This window comes from Acipenser ruthenus, chromosome 5, assembly GCF_902713425.1.
Source record: "Acipenser ruthenus chromosome 5, fAciRut3.2 maternal haplotype, whole genome shotgun sequence".
NCBI lineage: Eukaryota > Metazoa > Chordata > Actinopteri > Acipenseriformes > Acipenseridae > Acipenser > Acipenser ruthenus.
Window position 1 is genome coordinate 38,404,450 of NC_081193.1, and position 23,170 is coordinate 38,427,619.

General features: G+C 37.9%; 1 protein-coding gene across 4 annotated transcripts in view; it reads right to left on the bottom strand.

Moving 5' to 3' along the window:
• Positions 1 to 7,700: 7,700 nt before the first annotated feature.
• The window catches only part of LOC117402580 (lebercilin-like), a 34,960-nt gene continuing 19,490 nt past the window's right edge, over positions 7,701 to 23,170 (bottom strand). For all 4 annotated transcript variants that reach the window (XM_059024151.1, XM_059024152.1, XM_034003888.3 and 1 more), the window contains 7 exons: positions 16,670 to 17,205; positions 15,750 to 15,887; positions 14,933 to 15,029; positions 14,509 to 14,639; positions 13,623 to 13,706; positions 13,286 to 13,439; positions 7,701 to 11,089 (listed from right to left, as the gene is read on the bottom strand). In XM_059024151.1, coding sequence (XP_058880134.1) covers positions 10,308 to 11,089; positions 13,286 to 13,439; positions 13,623 to 13,706; positions 14,509 to 14,639; positions 14,933 to 15,029; positions 15,750 to 15,887; positions 16,670 to 17,205 — 1,922 coding nt within the window. In that variant the 3' untranslated portion in view covers positions 7,701 to 10,307. The remainder of the gene's footprint in view (positions 11,090 to 13,285; positions 13,440 to 13,622; positions 13,707 to 14,508; positions 14,640 to 14,932; positions 15,030 to 15,749; positions 15,888 to 16,669; positions 17,206 to 23,170) is intronic.

Sequence of the window (23,170 nt, forward strand, 5' to 3'; positions counted from 1 at the left end):
AAATTGAGATAAAACAAATACATGAATTTAAGTCTCCACATATCCTAAGCTTTAAAATAGTTTTGGTATCACATTTTATGCTTGTATAATTTTTGGATAAACCTTCTAACAGTAATCTCTCCAAATATGTCCGACACTGACAGAGTAATTTTTTTCAGTTTTTTTTTAACAGAAGCCTTCTGTGCTTTTTACAAGAAGTCAGGGTTATTTTTTGTGGTGGTTAGTTTTTTTTTTTTTTGTTATTCTATGTTTTCCCAATTCTACACTTGTCTTTTTTCCACACAATTTACAATTTGAAAACATACTGTACTTTTAAATAGGCATTGGGTTTATTCCTGCCCTTCGAAGTATGACTGAAATCAAAATGTGAAAGGAAGTGCATGTAAACAGAGAGTTGTTAGGTCCAAATCACACAAGAAAAGGGAAATAAAAATATACTATAGCGACACCTGTTATGGAGAGGCCAGACAGGTGCAGCTGTTAGTTCACAAGAAACAACCCTTCCAGTCAACCTGCTCTTCACTCAGCAATAAAACCAGTTACCAGACTACTTGATTTATACCAATGAATGAATAGTACTGTATAATAGGCATTGGTCCTAAAGTGAATCACATGAATAACTCAGCTGTTTACTCCCTTGTCCGCTTTTAATCACTGACATGTCCCTCGCTATTGTATTAGAATGGCATCGACTTCTAAAGTGTCCATTGGTGAGGGCCTGCAGTATAACTTCAAGTCCAGGCTTCACTGAGCCAGTACTGAATGTAGGCCACAGCAATTTAAAAATAACAAACAATAGCTGTACAGCAAGGTAAAAGTGTTACATATCATATTTAAAGCATACGCTTGTAAAGAGAAAAGGTAATCAGGTAGAGAAATGATAAAGCTACAATACACTGGGTACTGGTTCTATTTTAATGATCGATACAGTGGTGAATTGGAGTGCCATGGTGTGACAGAGCCAAACATTGTGTTTCAGCATTGCAAAAACAAAGCAAATGTGTAACAAACAAAACTGAAGCACAAGAAGGAAAAAAACTGAACTGAAAAATCTCTGCTTTCTTTTTCAAGTGAATAAAAAATGAAAACACCTTACAGATAAAAAATACAATAAAAAATACAGTAATTCTACATTCAGTACATTTATAATCGTCTAATACTCACAGTAAGTGGGAGAAGTGGCAGGTCCTCAAGGGCTTGTGTTACAGGTCAGCAAGAGCAATACAGAGACGCAAAGATTTGCATCAGCCAGAACAGAACGCTGATATTAATATTAATAAGGTTTGTTTTGGAGAATGATTATCTGCACACATAATGTGATGCAGATACTTTAAGACAGGAAACATTTTAACTGCATGTATTGTAAGCTTGACTTGAATCACAGAATTTGACAATTTTAAATCACCAATACAATCAGCATAGTCATTGCTAAAGCTTTGCACATATAGCACATTTTGGTGGATTGTTGAATGATGTGATATCTGTCGTGGCCGGGGTTCTATCTGTTGCACTACCATTGTTTGCAAAGTGAAGTTTCGTACACACGAGTAGTACAGTACGGTACCATATTGTGTACTTTCCCTGAGTCAGGAGTACCAACAGTAACATTAATATGCGTTGACTCGTATGTGTTTTTAAAAAGAGCATTATATTGTATGTTTTAGCGGTAATATTTTTTAATCGGCTTGGAAAAGCTACTTTACAAAAATGAGCTTTGTAGCACCGGTACTTGTTATTGTTTTCTTGGTCTTTATGAAGTGCGATTTTCTAAATGTGTACCATAAGGTCTCCCCTGAACCTCCTGCAAAAAAATTCTGCAAGGCTGGATAAACTACCTGCAGCTCCAAAATATTTATATGGAGACCCTGTCAAAGGGGATTCCACATAGCGCCACAGCTGAGACTGGACACGTCCGTGGTGATGACTTCCCTTCTGGTGACGCTGCCCAGCGCTACAGTGTAGATGGGCAGGCTGTGTCCACCAAGAGAGTGCCCTTAGACAATGGCAGGACATTATCAGGCATCCACGGTTCAACTCTGAAAAACCCTGTTGTTGAACCAGGCTTGGAGAGGGTGCATGCACAGGAGACCCAAAGGAAGGGTCAGAGAAGCTGCTGCCAACAAGCCCAGGTCTTTGGAACGTCACTACTGTAAGAGGTCTGTTGAGCTGAAAAAGCTCCAGACAGGTGGCTGATCTCCACAGCCTGTCGTCCGACAGAGTGGACAGCAAGGACCTGGAGTACAAGCGCACTCCCAGATAGGAGGCTGTCTGAGAAGGTCTGAGCTGGCTCTTTGCATGATTCACCGACAGGCCTGACCGATGAACGTGGCGGTGATGAGTTCCATGCGAGCCTCTGCCTTTGCTGGAGACTGGACACAAATGAGCCAGTCGTCCAGGTAATTGAGCACTCTGATGCCCCGGAGTCTCAATGGGGCCAGAATAGCTTCCATGCTCTTTGAAAAGGCACAGGGAGCTAGAGCTAGAGAGAGGCCAAATGGCAGTACACTGAACTTGTACACTGTTCCTTGGAAAGCAAACCGCAGGTACCTCCTGTGTCCTGGTCTTATGGGGATGTGAAAATAAGCGTGCTTTTGGTCCACTGTGGTGAACCAATAGCCTGGCCTGATTGACCACAGCAGCTGTTGCATGGTCAACATCTTGAACCTCCATCGACTCAGATACAGGTTGACCTGTCTGTGGTTGAGGATTGGTCTGAGGCCACCATCTCGCTTGGGCACCAGGAAATACCTGGAGTAGAACCCTTGAATGTCCATGATGTATTGATGCCAATACCGCAGGTGGCTCCCCAAAAAGGGGCCCTGGGCTTGTGGCAGCAAGCCCCTAGGGCTGCTGCTGGGCTTGTGGCTTAGCCTGAGGCTTTTGCCTCTGTGCCTGGCGACAGAACTTGTTAAAGCTGCCACGGTGTGCAGCCGTGGGTCGGTAATGAAAACCCCCTCTGGCTGAGCCACTCTGAGGCTGCTGGGGCCTTGGACGCCAGTTTGCCATGGGTTTGTGCACTGGGGGTGGCCGCTTGGGAAGCAGATGCACCAGCTCCTTTGTGGACTCCTGTGTGCGATGAGAGCTCTGCAGCATTTCATCCACCGCAGGACCAAAGGTATGCCCAGGTGTAATGAGGGCGTCTAACAGCAGTGCTTTATTCCCATCAGACACTCGTGCCTGGGAAAGCCAAAGCTGTCATCTTGCAGCTATCAGAGGAGCAAGATTTCTGCCCACAGCCAGCCCATTCAGCTTTGAGATATGGAGCAGGTTTTTGTTCACCAACCACAGATCTTCCAGCTGCTGTTGTGAGGGTCTGTGACTCTCAGAAAAAGCCCTCAACAAACAGGTCTGGTAGGCTACCAGTATACTGTTGTAGTTACCCAGCCTTGCCGCGAACGCACGGGCTGAGTAAGCCCGCTTTAAAATGACCTCTGAGACCCTGTTTTAAGTTACCTTACATAATTGCATCTAAAATTCAGTAATGGTCCGAAAGATATAAGTGAGTAATTGTGCTGCAGATCTATTATGTATTTCATTAAGGAATATTTTTTTTTTCTTATGTGCCCGTGTAATCACAATATAAATGTTTCACTGTAGAATGTATGCTTTAAACACTATATTAAAGAATATGGTTTACTGCTCTAGAGACCTTTGATGCTTGAAAATAAAGAAATCACACTGAGAGGAATGTAAGTGATGATCCCCAAAGTTTTATGTTCTTTGTGTGGTAGGTCCCCATAAGCAGAGATATCACAGGTGATGAAGTGAGCAGAAAGAATGAGCATTAATTGATCATAATGAATGTGTACAACACCATAATTAAGACAGTATAGGGTTAGTAAGTACTTGCAGGCATGCTGTGTAGGAATATATTAATGTAAACATGTACACCAACTGGACTGCATAAAGGGAGTGCTTTTTGTACTGTTAACTGTGAAGGGTATGAAATGACTAATGTACAAAATTACTCTGTACAAATTGTATGAGCTTGCACTTTGTGAAAGCAGACATTATCAGAGGCAGCTGTAGATGTTGTGTAAGTTCTAAGATGTGTTTTTCACTAGGTTATCGTGCTTAGCAAATGATAATAATAATGACACTCTGCTAATCCGTTTATGACACGGATTAGGGTGTTAGCTTAAAGTTTGTTGTTAAATTAGTATCTAAAGGAGAGGTATCTGGACATCGCCACACTACTTGGGGAATTCAGAATTGAGTAGCGGGATTCAGAAAAATAAAGCATTACACGTTCCATTACCTGTAATTTTTATTTTCACTGTTAACATCCTGACATTTTACACTTATAACTCTAAAGTCTGTTTCAAAGCACTTTTCAAAATATCCAATGGCAGATATCCAATTGATCTTTCAGAAAAGTAATTTTTCACTCTAATCTTGGAAAGTCATGAATCAGTTATTTGTTGACAAACACACATAAAACAGTACAATTTGAATGTCAATGAGGTCAGATGAGAGAACTCAAAATTATTCCACCAGCCAGAACCTGCTCTCAATGCCAAATTAGAAAACAGTTGAGGGAACAAAATAGACATAAATGGGCTCTGATCTTTACTTTCAGAAGACAACATGTGTGCTTTTGTATCTCTGCAGAATAAATAGTGCACTGTCAGGAATGTGTTAGAAAGAACAGGAGAAACAAAAGATTTCTACATTGTTCTCTCAGGCATCAGGTACAGTACATGGCCAATGTGAAGTGTGTCCTAACAGAAACGGAAAAGAGCAATTATAAAATTTGCCAAAAAAAAAAAAAAGTTATAATACATTTCTGTAAAATAGCCAGCCTTTGCAAGAAAATACAAAACAATAGTCACACGTTCAAACCCACACAATAACCACTATGGAAACATGACTGACTCTGGAACAAATATGCAGCATGTTTTGAATCTTTAGTGCATTAACAATTGAGCACATTCACCATTAAAGTGAAACTGCTAGTAGTATTTTGTCTTGCTAAAGAGCAGACACACATTTCCAGATTTTCCAACAAATGTTCCTGTTTGTTCAGAATCCTTGTTTCATATGTAGTACAGGCACAGGGGGTTAGTGTGTACAGAATACACTGAGCATTGTGACAAGTAGAACAAAAATAACTTGTCTCCCTGGATTATTATTGCTAGAAATGCACTAGAACAATTGTTGCTTGCTTTATAATGATGCTTACATTATTCATCTGAATCATAGTCCATGAGCCAAGTCCCAGATTTTGGCTGATTGGTACCAAATAGAGGTACCAAATGAAACAATGCTTTTCTAAAAGCTTATTATATGTAGTTTCCAAATATGTATGCTGGACATCTATACCTTGTAGCTTTTTGGTAGCAATTTGCTTCCAAACAGAAGCACTATCAAACAATATCAGGTTTTTGGTGGATGTGTGGGGTTGACAAATCATACTTGATTCCAACTCTCTCATGCAATATGCATCAAATCATTATTAACTATACACCACTCTTCAAACTCAAAGGCCTGTGACCACTGGCTCAATAATCAAACTACAATATCATTATTTTTTTTCAGTTTTTAACCTTTAAACGTTAATGGTTGTGCAACACAAAATACCCACATTTCTGTAGTGAATGAGTACCATATTTATTATATAATTATGCAAGCATCCCTCTACACTGTTGACATTTTTCAAGTTAAGAACCATAATCCAACATTTGTTGGGTAAATAAAACTGCATGTAAGCAACAAACAGTTACTGATTGATATACATGATATACGTAACAGAACAGTTTTAACAGACAAAGTATATGAGTCCCTGCATTTTAGGACCACCCTATTTCAAGACTTTTTCAAGACATATTTTTATTAAAGACTGTCTGTTAGGAAACCCACATTACACAAATATGCATTCACTACAAATGTCTTTTACAAAACCACCGCATTTGTAAGTCTATTTTTCGTTTGCAGGGTCAGTTTTTAGTCAGATTCATCTTCACTATCTTCGTCATCAAGTATATCCTGCGTTGAATCATTTTCATTGGCATCCATCATGTTGGTGCAGTCCTGAAGCCTGCACGCCTCTGTGCACTTTAGTTCATTAGACAGGCACTGGCAGCTGAGGCGTTGACAGGTACGAGGGCATTTACACAATATGAACCCCAAGATGACCTGAGGTGCAGGAGAGCCAGCCATCCATTTAATATCAAGCTTGTCATCCTCTCCTGCTGTCCATCCGTGGTTGTTCTGGGGACCTGGCACATCTGGAGCTGCTAACAGACTATGTCTCCATATGGCGCTTTGGTAGTTGGCTGTCAAAGCATGTTGGTAAAGATTATCTTCACATGGAGGCAGCTGTCCTGATTCCACTGTTCCTTTCTTTGCGCGCCACAACTAGAAGTGGAGTTCATTCACCTGACAGACAGGAGTACAAGCAGCATATAATCTACATGTAAACTCCTGGAGAACTGAAAGAGGTCATGTGGCAAGTGCCATTGTTCTCCTAATGATGTGAAGGCATCTTGAAATGCTTGGCACTGGCAAATGGGCTTCAATCCCTTAAATTTGCCGTCCTGAAAAGGCGCTGACCATATCACATCCAGTGAATGCATGCAATCTCAACAAGGAAGTGCAGACATTATTTCCCAGTGTAGCAGCTAGCTCGTTGATTTTGTTGATTTCGCTAGTGAAGGCTAGGCACAGGATCAGAACATCTAGTGTCACTGGCTTGGAGCCAGAGTCTGCTGCATGTTGGGTGTGCAGGAGCAGACATGTGTCTGCTTCTTTGTGTGTGGCTCGCACCATAGGGGAAGAATGCTGACTACTTTTCTGAGCAAATCAGTCAATTACATTGCTCTACATGCTTACGGTATGTTTACTGAGAGTAGTTTGAAGTAGCAGCTAAAATTATCTTTTATTAGTGAAATAAAGGAAACGACTCCACATCTGAACAAAAGGCTCTTTTAAAAATCCTAATCGTTAGTTATGCTTGATCTTGGAAGATTTGAATAAAGTTACTATTGCCCATTGCACACTGGCATGCTCTACCCAGGTCGGAACCTACCCGGGTCAGAACCCAGTGTCACGCGGGTCGGCTACGTGATTTCAGACTGCTTTTCATAAAGTAGGGTTGACCCGGGTGATATACACAAATACACAATGTGCATATCAATGCCCCGGAAGCAGCTTCATATGGACACTTCCATCCAAGCTTCTCTGGATTGAACCGTCTGCACAAATGTTGATTGGAGCAAATGTTTCTTCATCCCTGTTGCAATTTGGCTCATGGTGTGTCTCAAACAACAGAAATATGCTAAACAGAATAAACAAAAACGTTCCTTGTAGAAGTGAAACCTTCATGCAGACGTGGCTGTTTGCTATTTCGTCGGCTTACGAATGGCCATCATGCATTTTGTCTTGCTCAACCCAGGTCAAAGCGTGTCGACCCACATCCTGAGGTTGGTCACTGGGACCTGGGTTAACCCTGGTACAACCCAGGTATGTGGTTTCACACTACGCAGGATTGTTACTCGGGTCTGGACCCGGGTAGAAGTGCAAGTGTGAAAGGGGCTTCAGTCATCATGAAGTGATGTGGCACTGGCATATGATACAAACTGCTAGTAAACAGAAGATGGGAAGAGAATTCAAACACATGACTCCATTGCCACAAAAGACTAAATAAAACTTCCATGGTCAGATTATAGGTCCACCAAAACATTACTAGCCAGAAACAAACAGTAATCATAAAGCATTTATTTAAAATCACATTCTTAGTCATGTTTAACTAAATTACATCCAACCTGAGAATACAAATATACATATATTCAGAAAAAATAAAAAAAAACACAATAAATAAAATCTTCTAATTTAATGGAATGGTGTTTAAAATCCACAGTAATCACATGAATTACAAAATGTGTGTAAAAAAAAAACCTCATGCCTTTAGTAGAACTGACCACTAACAAAATTCTGTACTTATTTCATAGCAACTACTTGACATTTCTTGGAATCTGAATTACCAGTCAAACAACACAAACAAATTCTTGAGCATGCATTTTAGTGTTTCCCCAAGTAAAATAAACCAATTTTGATATGAAAGTAAACAATTTCTTAGTTATCAATTTCGTGAAATTGAACAAATCAATTTCTCATATACTTACAAAGGTTATTTACAAAGAAATGTCACCAATTACAATGCATAACGATCAATCTCAAAACTTACAACAGCAAAGTTACTAAAACAAAAATTACAACCTTATCTTAAAACACCTATTCCATTATTTCTCTTTGTATTTTGACATTTAAAATAGACTATTCAACCAAAACATTTTAGGTTTGGAAAAGGTTAATTCCGTTAGTGGACTTTAGTGTATCACTGTTCTCATTATAGCCTATCTGACAGGGTCTTTTTAGTTGTCTTTGATATCTGCTGTTGTTATTCTTACACACGTTGCACTGGTTTATTCTGCAATCATTTTCTACACTGTAATTTTGAAAACGGAAGATAACCAGAAAATCTACATTCTGTACATCTCCCATCATCTGGTTTCCAAAGGGCAGTTTATTACAAAACTCAACAGAGGTTAGGGGTCTTTTGTTAACCTTATTCAATCAATATATCTGATGTTGCAGAAAGGGAGGTAAGCAATTTTAAGGCATGGATTAAATTAAAGCAAAGCGTGTCTGTAACACCAGATACTCCAAGGATATACACAACTAATTTATAGGTATTAATACCATGAAAAAGTATAGCTTTCAGATGTAGAATAGCATCTCTTGATATATATGCCCATTAATAATGTAATCAAAACCAGTAGCAGTAGTTCCCAAGATATAGCCTTCAATTACTTAATGAATCAGGTGTCAGTACAGTGAAAATGTAAGTTACCAGAACCTATGTTCACTTTACCTGGGATCATTTATTAAGAACATAAGAAAGTTTACAAATGAGAGGAGGCCATTCGGTCCATCTTGCTCGTTTGGTTGTTCGTAGCTTATTGATCCCAGAATCTCATCAAGCAGCTTCTTGAAGGATACCAGGGTGTCAGCTTCAACAACATTACTGGGGAGCTGGTTCCAGACCCTCACAATTCTCTGTGTAAAAAAGTGCCTCCTATTTTCTGTTCTGAATGCCCCTTTATCTAATCTCCATTTGTGACCCCTGGTACTTGTTTCTTTTTTCAGGTCAAAAAAGGCCCCTGGGTCGACATTGTCTATACCTTTTAGGATTTTGAATGTTTGAATCAGATCGCTGCGTAGTCTTCTTTGTTCAAGACTGAATAGATTAAATTCTTTTAGCCTGTCTGCATACAACATGTCTTTTAAACCTGGGATAATTCTGGTTGCTCTTCTTTACACTCTTTCTAGAGCAGCAATATCCTTTTTGTAACGAGGTGACCAGAACTGAACACAATATTCTAGGTGAGGTCTTACTAACGCATTGTAAAGTTTTAACATTACTTCCCTTGATTTAAATTCAACACTTCTCACAATATATCCGAGCATCTTGTTGGCCTTTTTTATAGCTTCCCCACATTGTCTAGATGAAGACATTTCTGAGTCAACATAAACTCCTAGGTCTTTTTCATAGTTCCCATCTTCAATTTCAGCAAATGCCCATGCAACGTTCATTAAATAGAAGTTATTGATTATCCCAAGTGAAGATTACGTGACGATTATCCAACCAGAAATGTAAAAGAAATGACCATACAAAGCTTAATCTAAATTTGGTGAGGATTATGTAATTAAAAGGGCAGCATAATAAAGAGAAGGAGGAACATCTCCACTACTGTATATACTGAGATGTTAAGAGACATGTTTATGTATACAATCAATATATCACAGTATTAAACATGTATCTTCAGCAAATGTAAAACTTCCTTTACAAAAAAAAGAAAAAAATGATCTGATTAGTTGGTGTCTTTTTTAAATAACCTGGCTAATCCACACCTTCCTGTACCAAAATGTTCATCCTCAAAAGGCATATCCGTGCAATAATAATAAAAAATACACATGATTTTGGTCAATGGTAAGTACTGTCACAATTTGGATGCTTAGTAACTCAGAATGCTTAATCAGATCTCTCCAATGTTCCCCTAAATAAACAAATCTAAGTGCAAATATAAACTACAAGTAACAAATGTGTTTCCAAAATATTACATGTTACATACACTGCCTGTCATACAACTGACATGTAAGCAGCGTATTCCTTCATAAGGCATTTACTATATTTATAATTATAATCAATAAAAAAAACCTTCAACAATATATAAATACTTTCTAATTTGCAGGATGCATCTGAGATATATACAACCACAGAATGCTGTAAAATACAATGCATCTGTTTAAAGTACAACTTCTTCTAATTCATCCTCTAAAGAACTGATGGCCCTTACTGCAGGTCTGTCTGCTGCAATGTGTGGACGGCCCTTGTTGGAGCTTACTGTTTTGCCCTCATTAAAGAATGGATAGTTATCTTTCTTCTTGGCTGGGCTGCTTTTCTCCCACGGGAGGGCTCCACCTTTGTTCTGAGAGGTCTTGTTTGCTGCAGGCAGATGCAAAATTTCTAAAGTAGAGATTTCAGCATTGGCACTGGCACCAAACAACTGTTGCATCAGATTTGATTTCTTGTTATTCCCAAAAGCAGTGTCAATGTTGTCCTTGTCCTTCTCTTCAGGGCTTTCACTCTTTTTGCTTGAGAGCCCAGTCCTTCCGGACGTCTTCCCAAAAGAAGGAGCGTAGCTGCCAAAGGTGAGGTCTTCACTGGAGTCCACGGTCTTGATGGCTCTGCGACCGGAAGAGTCAGGCTTCTTGATGGAATCACTGCTTCTGTGAGTTGGAACGCCGTTGTTGAGGTTGTTCACCGACTCAGAGAACTTTAAGATGTTCGGTGTTTGGTTTGGCTGGGAGTGGGTGGCCGGTTTGGTGCTGGAGAAATCTGAGAAGATATCAGGGCCCTGGGCCTCGAGGTCAACCTCCCGCATCCTGGCCAAGAGCAGGTCCTTCTTGCGCCGCTCTTCCTCCAGGCTCTGCTGGTCCTGATCCTTCAGCTTCCTCTCCCTCTCATCCTGCTGCTGGTACAGTTCCTTTTCTCTCCTCTTTCGTTCCATTTCTTCCCTCTCCCACTCTGTTGAACAGGCAGACAAAACGGACAGGGCCTTTAGTGACATCAATGGGCCCAATTCACAAAGCTTAAACAGTCGAAAACAAGGTAATGAATATCAAACTGTATTTATTTATTATTTATAATATTATACATATAAACAAAAACAGTTCTTAAAAGCACCACGTCCACACTGGGTGATAACAAAAGCAGCAAAGAACAAAGCTACACAAACACCATTTAAAAGCAGTTTCTGACTATCGACATGCCAGGTCCAATTGTCTTGTTCTACCTTTTACTGCAGTTTAGTTCGTTAAGGTACTCACTGTCAGACCAAGAACCTGTTTGCTTTGGGAAATGTTTTTACCCAAATTATTGTTACCTTAAAATAAAATTTAAAAAAAAAACACCAAGGGGCACATCCAGGTTTGTTATAATTTATTTAACAGGGTACCTTGTTATGGGCATGATTTGGCATTAATGTTGTATGTCAAACTGTCAAAAGTAATGCAAGATGCTAAGAACAGGGCATAATGTATGCAAAAGTCCTGGGTATGAATTTAAATGTAAAGCCAATTTTTGTTAATAATGTTCTTCAACTTTAGCTTCAGGGAAGGGAATTTTCTATGAACAATGTCTTTCAGTTTAGGTGGATGCTTTACGTTTACATTAGCCTATTATGAACAAAAGTAAAAGGACATTTACAGTGTGATTTATGATGGTTTTTGAGTGTTTGTCTGTGTGTTTTTAATAGAAAATAAATAATTAAAGAAAGGATGTTTTGTGTATTCTGTTTTTAAAGCTGGAAACGATGCATCATTTATTTTGCTTTTTTTTTTTTTTTTGTGCTTGCACTTTTATTTAATGAGGACAAAAGGCTTTGTCCCAAGGTGTCCGCATTAAAAGGATGAGTGTACCCTATACACCTCTAATGGAAATCCCGGTATGCTAATAATTAACTTGACTAAATTTTAAAATATCCAGGGCCCAAAGAAAATGCAGTTGCTCCTAGCAAATGTTCCACAGTTAAAGCTGATCAAAAATTTGTTTGAATAAAAAATATATAAAAAGTATGGGAATATGTAAAAAAAAAAAAAAAAAAAAAATAATAATAATAATAATAGAAAGAAAGAAATACTGTGATATGGACAACAGCAAATACAGCAAAGTAAAGTAATGTGTTTCTTTTAAACACTGCAAGGGGTTCTGCAACACTTTAATTCCTTCACTAGACTTTAGGAAGTTGACCGGAAGTACAATGCTAAAGTATCTGCAAGGAGCGTTTGATAAATATTCTTCTGAACAGCTTCAAATAAACTGCCATTAAAAATCTAATTCACATTTAACACAGTGTGTGTGTTTTTCATATGGGAAAATCTGAGACCAACAAAATATATACAGCAATATATATTAGGTAAGATTTACTGGAATTATTTTGTTAGCACCATGTAATTTAAAAAGCTGTGTCTCATCTGCAACAAATCGCTTACACACTGTAGCCTGTACAAGGTGAGCAACCTAAAATGTCATTATGAAACAAATCACAACAAATTTTCACCTGAATATCCTCCTGGATCAGACTTAAGGAAAAACAAGCTAGCCTCTTTAAAAGCATGCCTCAGCAGTCAGCAGATGCTCCTTTCGGCGGTCAGTAAAGAAGCTGTTGTAACGTTAATGAATAACTCTTTTTATAAAATCGGAGTGTTGGCGCTAGACTAGAGAATGCATGTTTAAATTTTATATTGCAGGTCTAAAATTAATATAAAAGTATTTAACACACAGTAGTCAGATCTCCAATGGATGAGCTTGTCAAAAGGAATCCTTATAAAAATGTGTATTTTTATGTGGTGTTGGTGAAATCAGGTCAGTTATTTATTTTGTTTCATAATAACTGAATATTTTATTTAAAGTGCATAATACATACAGTATAAACAGAAATAATGGAAAAAACAACAGTATGTATCATATACGCTGTCTGTCTGACTTTATGGTCTTCTATATCCATATTATCATGTGACACTACTATCAAATATGATTGGCAGGTATTGAAAATGTTGCCCTCGTTTCACCTGAAAAATAGATCATCGTCCGAAGTGGGAGACATGTCGCCGGCATGTCGCCAGGGTGAAACATCAGTCGTCCCCTCGCTGCCGTCCACAAAAGTCGCCCGTGTGACCAGGCCTTTAGACACACAACTGTAAAACAATGTAGTTTTCTTACCTTCCCTGAGCCTCCTGGCTTTCTCCTCCAGTGCATGCTGCTCCTGGTCCCTCCTCAGTTTCTCCTCTCTCTCCTTCTCCCGCTCCTGCCTCTCCTTGGCCACTCGCAGGCGCTCCGCTGCCTCCCGCTCCTCCTGCTCCTTGTTATCTTGCTCCTGACAAACACAGAGTGAAATACAACTTATAAGCATCTTAAATAATGCCAAACAAACTGAATACGACACTTCTAAATAAGCATTGTAATTTAATAAAACTGCAAAGAAAAGCATTTTGGCATGTTATCAGTTACCATTTTTTTGTCTTACTGATTTTTCTAACAAGAGCAGGTAAACCCTAACCTTTATAATTTTGCGTTGTGGTGTCTTTCTCACTGATGGACCAGAGACTGTTGCTCTGCCCTGTATTGCTTGATGGCTCATATCCTGTAACAGGAGAGAAGGTAGGTGTTATAGAACGCACTTTCTTACTTACAAAATCAATGCTTCTCATGTCAGAGAACTAGAACTGAAGAGAAGCTCCTGAACTCATCGTCAAATACCGTAATACAACAGAACAATTGCAAAAAGAACTACTCAGAATGATTGTAAAAATAATAAAAAATATATGAGGGGAAATAAAAAAAAGAAAATGTGATTTAGATACTGTACCTATTCTTTAAAATAGGGTAATGTGCATTGAATGAAACTTATCACAATATGTAATCACACAAAGGTATTCCTGGATATAAATGCAAAAAGGGACACTTGCTTTGTTTTACTTTAGTATGGTAATAAAAGCTTCAAAATCCAACTTAAGAAACGTTTTGTTTTTTCTTAACAATTATTTATTATACACATCACAATCTTTCTAACCAACCTGATTGCCTGGTTGCCTCTGATTGTCACGATACACTACTGGTTTTGATTTAAGGAGTACATAAAATGGAAATAGCTGATCCCCCCCCCCCCCCCATATTACTATGACAACCATGCAGAAGAGAGCAAAGTAAACAGCAAAAATATGTAGATTTACTTAAGTATATGTGAATGAAAAGCAAAAGAAAGATAACAAAACATGTTTTAAGTTAATGGGTACAATAGTGAAGATTTGTTATTAAGAGCTGTGAACTTGGAGGCTAACATTCCAAATTTAAAAATAAATGCTGACCTCCTTGTACACGACACTTAACAACACATTAACTGAACAGCATCATTATTTATGCAAACAAATAATAAAGCAACTTGCCTTCAATGAAAAATAATCATCTTCTTCTGGATATATTGTCCCGTCAGTAATAGCAGGAGGTGGAGGAGGAAACTCAATAGCCAACAAGTTCTCATCAGTCTGCACTCCTTTTGTAGTGTTGTGGTTTGGTGCTGCATTTTACAAAGACACTTTATTTGTGCCTCTATTCACAAATACATTATATAGAAGAAGAAAAATAAACTTGTCAAGAATTATTATTATTATTATTATTATTTTTTTTTAACGGCGTTAGTAGGAATGGTTCGTCAGTCAGCGATCTGTGAAGCACAACTATGTGTGGTGGCTTTGCTACTGTACAGCACAGTATGAGCTAAAGACACTTCACTGACAGATTGTATACATTCCTGTTATAACATCTAAAACTACAAAACAACAAATACTGATCTAAGCTATTACACATTACCTTTCTTTCTTGGGGTGATGTCAGTGTCTTTCTTCGGAGATGGTTTCAGCATTCGATTAGCATAGATGTTTTTTGAATCAAGTTCCTTTTCCTTTTCCTAGTTTAGAAGAAAAATAGAAGACTACATAACTCTTAAAACTACTATACTTTGGTACATTAAAAAAGTAGCTTTGAATTGCCTTTTATGCTTTTTATTTTTTATTGTGCTGTTTTTATGTTTGCAATCATTCCGAGAGGTTATTATTGTATTTAGTCAATTACTGTGTTCTGTGATAGGTCTGTGTTAGGTGCTTTGGCTATGAGCTAAATTCTCAAAGCTATTTACTCCTATTTTTTGTCTGAAGGAAAAAAAAGAAAAAAAAAACAACATAATTGGCATTTTTAAAACAAATAATAAACATTTTTAGACAAAACCACAAGTCCCTAAATTAAATGTCTGAGTTGTTAATTTCTGGGTTGGTAGCTTTATTGGGTAAGTTTCTACTGTCTGAAAAGATCATGCTAATGAAAAGTTGGAGTAAAATGTTTTTTTGAGAATCTAGCCCTATGAGTTCAGAAGTTGTTCTTCAGTTCCAGTTATCTGCCAAATACATTTTTGTAATGTAGGCTACATCAGTCGAGTATCTTCATACCGATGCTCTCGTGAGACCTTCATTATCATAATTGCGGATCATTATTTGTGCATGTTGAGTAATTTGCACTGCTCTTACACTTACATAGGGCGCAGTGCAAAATAATTCCCTGGCCGCAATGCAATTTGAATTTTGCATCCGCAATTATTTGCACTGCACCTATACTTACATCACCCCCTATGTACCTTGAGTTTGTGGTTGAGTCGCTCCAGTTCGTCCCGCATGTTTTTGACCTCCTCCTGAGCTTCATGTGCTTTCTTCTTCTCTGCTGCAAGCTGCCTCTGAAAACTACTGTTACTCAACTCCAGGTTTTTCTCCAGATCCTGATAATTAACACAGAAGAACGTATAAAACGGTGCAGACTGCTAACTAGGAGCTTTGAACTTTGACTCACTTCCTGGGGCAGTAGTTCTATACAAATATAGTTTTTCAATGATTTGACAGTGATGTCTACAGTTTTATTAATTGTCATGAAGTTGTTTTGTCACTGATTTATACAGTGAATTTGTACTACTGGTGCATCAGGCTTCATACCAGATGTAGTATGATTGGTCAACTCAGTAAATCATGTCTTAACTGCGTTCTCCTTGGGTTATTTTTTTGTTTGTTGTTAAAACCACTTGATTATGTACCATATAAGCACGAATGTACTGAACAACTGAAGTTATAAACTACCTTTAGCACATGGCAAAGACTAAAACACGTAAGAAATATGCATTCATTTAGAGACTGGACTACAAAAGTCCAATAACCACAATTTAGTAACAAAGGTACATTTTAAATAAATAGAATAATATACAGTATCTGCAATTGACAGACTGGCAACAGATTTACCCAAGGGGTTCTGCTGATATCAATAGAATAGAGGGAGTGAAGCTCGAGTGGTTTATAAATGTTTTTGATAGTAAACCCTGAGCCCTGAAAGGGACGAGTGGTTTATGTAAGGACATCCTCCCATGTCAGATATACCCATGCTTGTGGTAGAAATCTTGCCCAAACTGCACTAGCATCACAAGCCAGATTTCAGATTTGGAGCTTTAAAGCAGGGTTAATGAGAATTCCAGACCCAGCTGCTGTCACATTCTATATAAAAAGAGTTCATTACCTTAATCCTCCTGTCGTTGTCTTCCAGTCGTGTGTCAGCCAGGGACAATTTCCGGGCCAGCACATCCCTCTCTGCCAGCTGCTTGTCCTCTGCCAGTTTGCGTAGTTTCAGCAGGGAGGACTTGGTGCGATACAGCTCCTCCTCTGAATCCTTGAGCCGCCTTTCAGTGGTGCGCTCCTTCTCCTGCGACTTGCGCAGCCGCTCCCTGAGCGTGCGCAATTCGTTATTGTGGCTGGATATGAGCTGCGCAATCTCGCTCTCCGTGTCCTCAAACTTGTTGAGAGCCTTCTCCTGCCGGTGCTGCAGCAGACGCAGCGCCTTGTTCTCCTTCTGCAGCTCCTCCAAGCGCAGCTGCTGCTCCGACATCTCGTTCTTCAGTTCATTTATCTTCAGAAGCCGCGCAGACAGCATGCGTTTAGTCACCAGGTCCAGGTCCTTGGGCATGGGCTCCTTGTTCAGGCTCTGGGAGCGGAAACCCCACTTTTGTGACCCCCTGGTTTTGTTTGTGAGGTTTCTTGCGCTTTTCTTATCCTGTCCTGCAGAGGTAGAACGGAAAGCAAAGGGTGGCGTCAGTAACCAAAAATGTATAACAGGATGGTTAAATGCATTGTATTTCTGCAAGGTTGTTGAGGGGTTTGCAATACACAGATATCCTTTCACAACTTTTTCAATTTTAATGAAGGCAGTGTTCTTTAACTGACTTTTATCAAGTACCAAACTGCCTATTTGGTGTGTATATATATATATATATATATATATATATATATATATATATATATATATATATATATAATTATTTATATTGTTTGGTGTTTTGTTTTGGTTTTTTTTTTTTCAATTTGAAATTTGAACCAGCTATCCTAGAAACATTTTTAAGTGCAACCTACAGGGGTTAAAGATTTCTTAATTTTGGCTTTTGCTTCACTAAGATCTTTACTAGGATGTTGAGACTGAAGTGTTGTCAGTTAGATCTGTATAGGAAGTAAGCCAAAAATGTCACTGTATAATGTACATTGTGAAACAGATACAAACTGCGCATATATATGCATATATATATATATATATATATATAGTAAAAACAAGTAGCTTTCGAGTTAAGGTGAGTGAAAGCAATAGATTAAAAAACAAATGGGTTGTAGGAAGATATGCAAATAAACCATTACAAGAGCCAATCAAATCGCGTGAAAGTTGCCTAACGGCTTCTACATTCACATATACAGGGCTTGAATTTCATTTGTGTGTGCTGGGGGGATTTCCCCCCTATGCTGCAGTCAATGGAGGGGGATTCCAAAATTTTAGGCGGGGGAAGAAAAGGCACTTTTGCATATAAAAAAACTATACATATTTTACTGCATCATCATTCACACTGGTGTTGTTTTAAAATAAGCTGCTTTCAGGAGACCTAACAGCTGTTCATCACTGTGAGTCAGAGCACTCTCCATTGCTTTTGCCATTGCCTGAGTGAAGTTTTTGCTGCACCAGAAGAAAAAGGTGCTTTTCTTTTAAACCAGCGCTCGATATCTTTTTTAAAACTCTTTACACTCAGCCCTATTCCTCGTGTTTTTCACTGTTTTCATTTATGTATGTTTAACTACTGGATAGTTTGTACTGCATACATGTAACATGTCAAACGAAAGGCCACAAAATGTCCTTTCATATTATGCAAGTTGCAACAGGATCAGGCATACTATATGTGGTAGAGATGCGAATATATGTAAAAAATAAATAATAATAAAAAAACACTTTTCCAAAAAAATCATTTTTATCACTGTTATATACTGTATATTGTAATCAAAACACGGCACCATTGAACCTCAATATGACATGAACATGTGAGGGAAGCTGAGCTTCTAAGCTTTCCAACAATACCACCCCTTTCAGTCTAGCTGCTAGCCTAAGCTGTGAACTCTGTCACATGAGGAGAGGCTTAACTTCAGGCAATTGTAATTCCGGCTAGGAGTACTGCATACACACACTGAATACATATTTGGAAAGTCCTGAGTCTGTACTTTTAAACAAGCCATGAACCTGGTAGGTGGCTTTTATAGTACCTGAGTAATATGTGCGTAACCTTGGGTGTGCTGGCGCCCCAAAATGAATGGGGCTAAGTTTTAAGAGTTAAAGTGAAAGTCACTGCTTGTAAAACAACACCTAGATAGACTTAGTAGTCTTTTTTTTCAAAACTGTTTACTTATTGCAGTGTACTGAGTTTCTATAGTCCTTAAAGATAGCGGCTGAGAATCACGTACGAAAGAAAGTCTCGCAGCACCTAAAATTTCCAGCACTACTTTTATTTATTTATTTTACTCAAAATGCGGCGCTGACACCTGCTTCCTTATAGATTGTTGTAGCGTTTCAGGCATTCTAAATTGGGTGAAAAATACAGTAGCTTGGTATCTTAAAATATCTGAAAGTTGCAGATATGCGGGAGCAACTTGGAAAATGTGCGATTCCCACGATCCCGCGCTGAAATTCAAGCCCATATATATATATATATATATATATATATATATATATTGTAATAGATTTCACCTCTCACGGGTTCGTTGCCCCTTTAAGAATTGACCCAGACACAGAAATAGGCGGTTCAGCGCTTACGCGCACTTTTAATAAACACAAAATAAAACAAACACACACAAAATAAACACCTAGCTCCTCTTGGAGCACTTACTACACAAGGTTTTTCCCTCACTAACTTGCAGGACGGCTAAGCCGTTTACCTGCTAACATAAACCCAAAACCACACCGGTTTAACACAGCACTTACACTCTGACTGCACGGAAGCAGAGCACCTCGTCTGCCTCCTTCTCCTCAGCAGCCTCGAGCAGACTGACTGCTCTCCTTTTAAACTGCCCGCACCTGGGTCTAATTTCCAATAACGCCCAGGTGCGGATGATCATTAATAATAAAACAATTACACAAAACAATAAAGCAATTAGCAAACTAAATTAAACAAATGTGCATTCGCACATCTTTTCTCTCTCGCAGGGAGGTTTTAACCCCCTCCCTGCTGTCTCACTCCACCTGCTTCCTCACAATATATATATATATATATATATATATATATATATATATAGTAGCGATCCTGGTTCCCGCAGGCAGGCGCATCACACAGGGCAAGGCAATCCACACACAGGCGGAGGGCGGGCATGAACCTGGAACCTCTCGCACTAAAGCATAGCACTGATATGTTTTAGTGACATTGGTGAAAAGTCAACAAATTAAGGAACATTTGTCACAGAATATGCAGTGCAGCATGAACTCAAATCACTACTGTTAAGATTATTAGGGAAGTGTGGCTACCATTAAAACAAGATGAGCAAATGCAATTTAAATCAAGGGTAATATCTGTAGAAATAACAGTGTGCCATGTTAATATAACCTTAATGCACATAGTTGTTGTTAGAGGGTCAGGAACTTGAACTCTACTGAGCTTCTCGAATCAACATTAAAATTAATGCTACTTTTTGCATTCATTATGCACCAGCATGCATACAGACGCATTACACTTTCACTGGATCCCCAGATTTGTTTCAGTAAAAAATTAGGTCAGACTTCTAAAAATAGCCAGCTATCCTAGAAAGGATGTAAAAACTGGCTCAGTGCCTTTTGTATTAGTACTTATGATGAACATCCTTTATTGTAAAACAGCAGCAGGATTAGTGGTGCTGTTATTTGCATGTTTTTGCACTTGCAGGAAATTATACATAGTCTTAGACCTAATAAATGTTCTTAGAAACTGTACCTTGTGATCTGCTAATATAGCTCTCTAATGGAATGTGAGAAATAAGGTGAAGGACATTGTAAATGACAATACATGGGGGTTGAAGGAATAATCCGTATTAATAAATCTAAAAATTTATTCATGATAATATATATGGGATCACAATACATTTATTTTGAATGGGGGGGAATTCATAAATTTGGTACCAAAAGAGACTTTTGGGAAGAGGAGTATTACTGTGAAACAGGATATTCATTGATTTGGAAATTAACTTAGATATGGTTTGCTAAATTTGGAAAAAATGATCAAGAATTAGAAAGTACTAACCTCGCATTTTTACTTTAAGATACACAGTGGAGAACGACTGCACCAGAACTCATTACTTAGCAGGCCCACATAATATCAAAATTGAAACTCAAACTGTTTCAGCAAAGACAAGGAAACTGGCCTTTTACAAATTACATGGACTGAAAAGATTTTGTGTTGAAACATTTGTAATATATATATATATATATATATATATATATATATATATATATAGTACTTTTATATATCTTAATATTCAGGTTTAGAGCAAAGTTTTTGGTGATACCTTTTAATACGATAAATGTAAAAAGGTACAAAATGTATCACCAAAAACCCTTTGTTTTACTTCTTGTACATTGTGACCAGACACCCCGGTTTTCCATCAAAGATCCCGGTGTCTCGACATTTTGCTCAAAATCTTAAATAAGTTAGGCTTTTAGCCACTTGATGTAGCGCGACACACTCTAAATCCCCTTTGTCAAAATAACGTAAAAAAACGCTTTTAGTTTATGGCACCTGCAGTGAAAACAACATAAAATAAAATAAAATAAAATAAAAAAAGAAGGTAGGGCAGTGGTTCCCAACCTGTGACCCACGGAGTGAGTAAACTCCAGGGTCCGTGAGTAAACTCCAGGTCCGTGAGTAAACTCCAGGGTCTGTGAGTAAACTCCAAGTGGTCCGCAAACAACTCCCAAAATTCAGTTACGCAGTTCTAAGCAACACAACAAACAGCTCATGATCGTGTAAACACAAGCATATTGAAGTGTCATTCTGGGCCTGTGATTAGGGTAAACACGATAAACGCACTTCATTTCTTTGACTTACTGGGCCACCATACTTTGCAGTACAGCTTGTTAACACATATCATTGGATAGCGAAGGAATTGAATTTCACTGCCTGCTTGTTTGTTTTTTTATCACTGAGACGGGCATTTAATTTTTAAACAACGGAGACATTTATTTTTCAGCAGCACAGAGAAACAAAACATGACACAAGTAACTTGTTTACATCCAAGAAAAAACGGGAAAGCACTTTAAATCTAATATATTTGACTTTAGAACATTTAATCTGTCTCATGTGTTTTATTATAAAAAAAAAAACAACATTTTATTTGATGGCAAGTACCAGTTAAGCAGTGTGTGCTGCCTTGTCAGAACATGGGTCAGGTAAGGGCACAGTGGCAGCCTTACCTGACAATGTCCCGTCTTTTTCGGAATTATCAGCTCTTATCAAGTAAAACTAGTTCTTTGTGTTTAATAGCCATTATTTTTTCACTGTTCGGCTGATTTTAAAACATGAAATTTATATGCAATGGAAGGTAGATCCCTCCATTTAGATTGTAGTCTTCTCTGTATATCTTAAAGGAAGTTTTTGGTTTGTTATTTATTTTTTTATTTGTGGTTTTTGTATAAGAAAAATCCTCTACTATTACAACAAACATTCCCAAGTAGGACCACATTTTAGATACATTATACACAGACTTCTAATACATAAAACAAGCTATTATTATTAGGCTATTACATTTTTAACAATTTCTAAAAACATTAATACTTTAGTTACATTTATATTAGGTTAGCTAGCTGATTGATTATTAATAACATGAATATATTGATAAATGTATTTATATTAGTGTCTTCTACATTGATTCAAATGGTGTCATTAGGAGGAGAACGGCACATTTCCATACAAATGATTCAACCATTTCATCATTTAATATAAACAAGATAATAGCCTAATAAATCATGAATAACAGTATCTCTGAGATACTTGTATTCCTTTAACCACTTCAACTCCAGATGTAAAAATGAAACCCCTTCCCAGGTACCAGATTTTGAAAATAATAATAATGTTTTCAAATCTGTAATTGCTATAAAATGTTAACATATGATGAATAAAACACAAATAAATGACTTAAACTGTGTTTTTCATTAACCCTTTATGCTGCTGTGTACTACATACCAATATTTTTTGAAAACAAAAACGCTGCTAATAACGATAATAACAATAATAATCAGTAAACAGTAATTACACTATGTAACACAATTTTTGTTCCTGGGTAGTAAGTGTTATTTCCTAATTGCTTATGCCTCAAAAGTATAGAAAATGGCTATTATTCCCCACAAACTTTGCTTTTGTGACCAGGACAGTGATATTTTGAAATTTACCTATTTCCAATGAGAAAACGGGCGAATTTGTGTCTTTTCGTTCACATAAAGTCAGAAAAAAACAACATATGAATCCAAATTAACATGTATTTATACTAAAGTAATACAAAAATGACTACAAAAGATTTAGAAGCAAGTAGTTTTTCGAGATTATACTGTAAATCACTTTCACGAATCAGCCCCCAAATGTAGTCTCCCATCATGTTCTCGTTTTACTGTCCTTGGTAGCGGCGTTCAAAGTCCAGTATATCCTGGTGGAAGCGCTCGCCTTGCTCCTCCGAGTACGCTCCCATGTTCTCCTTGAAT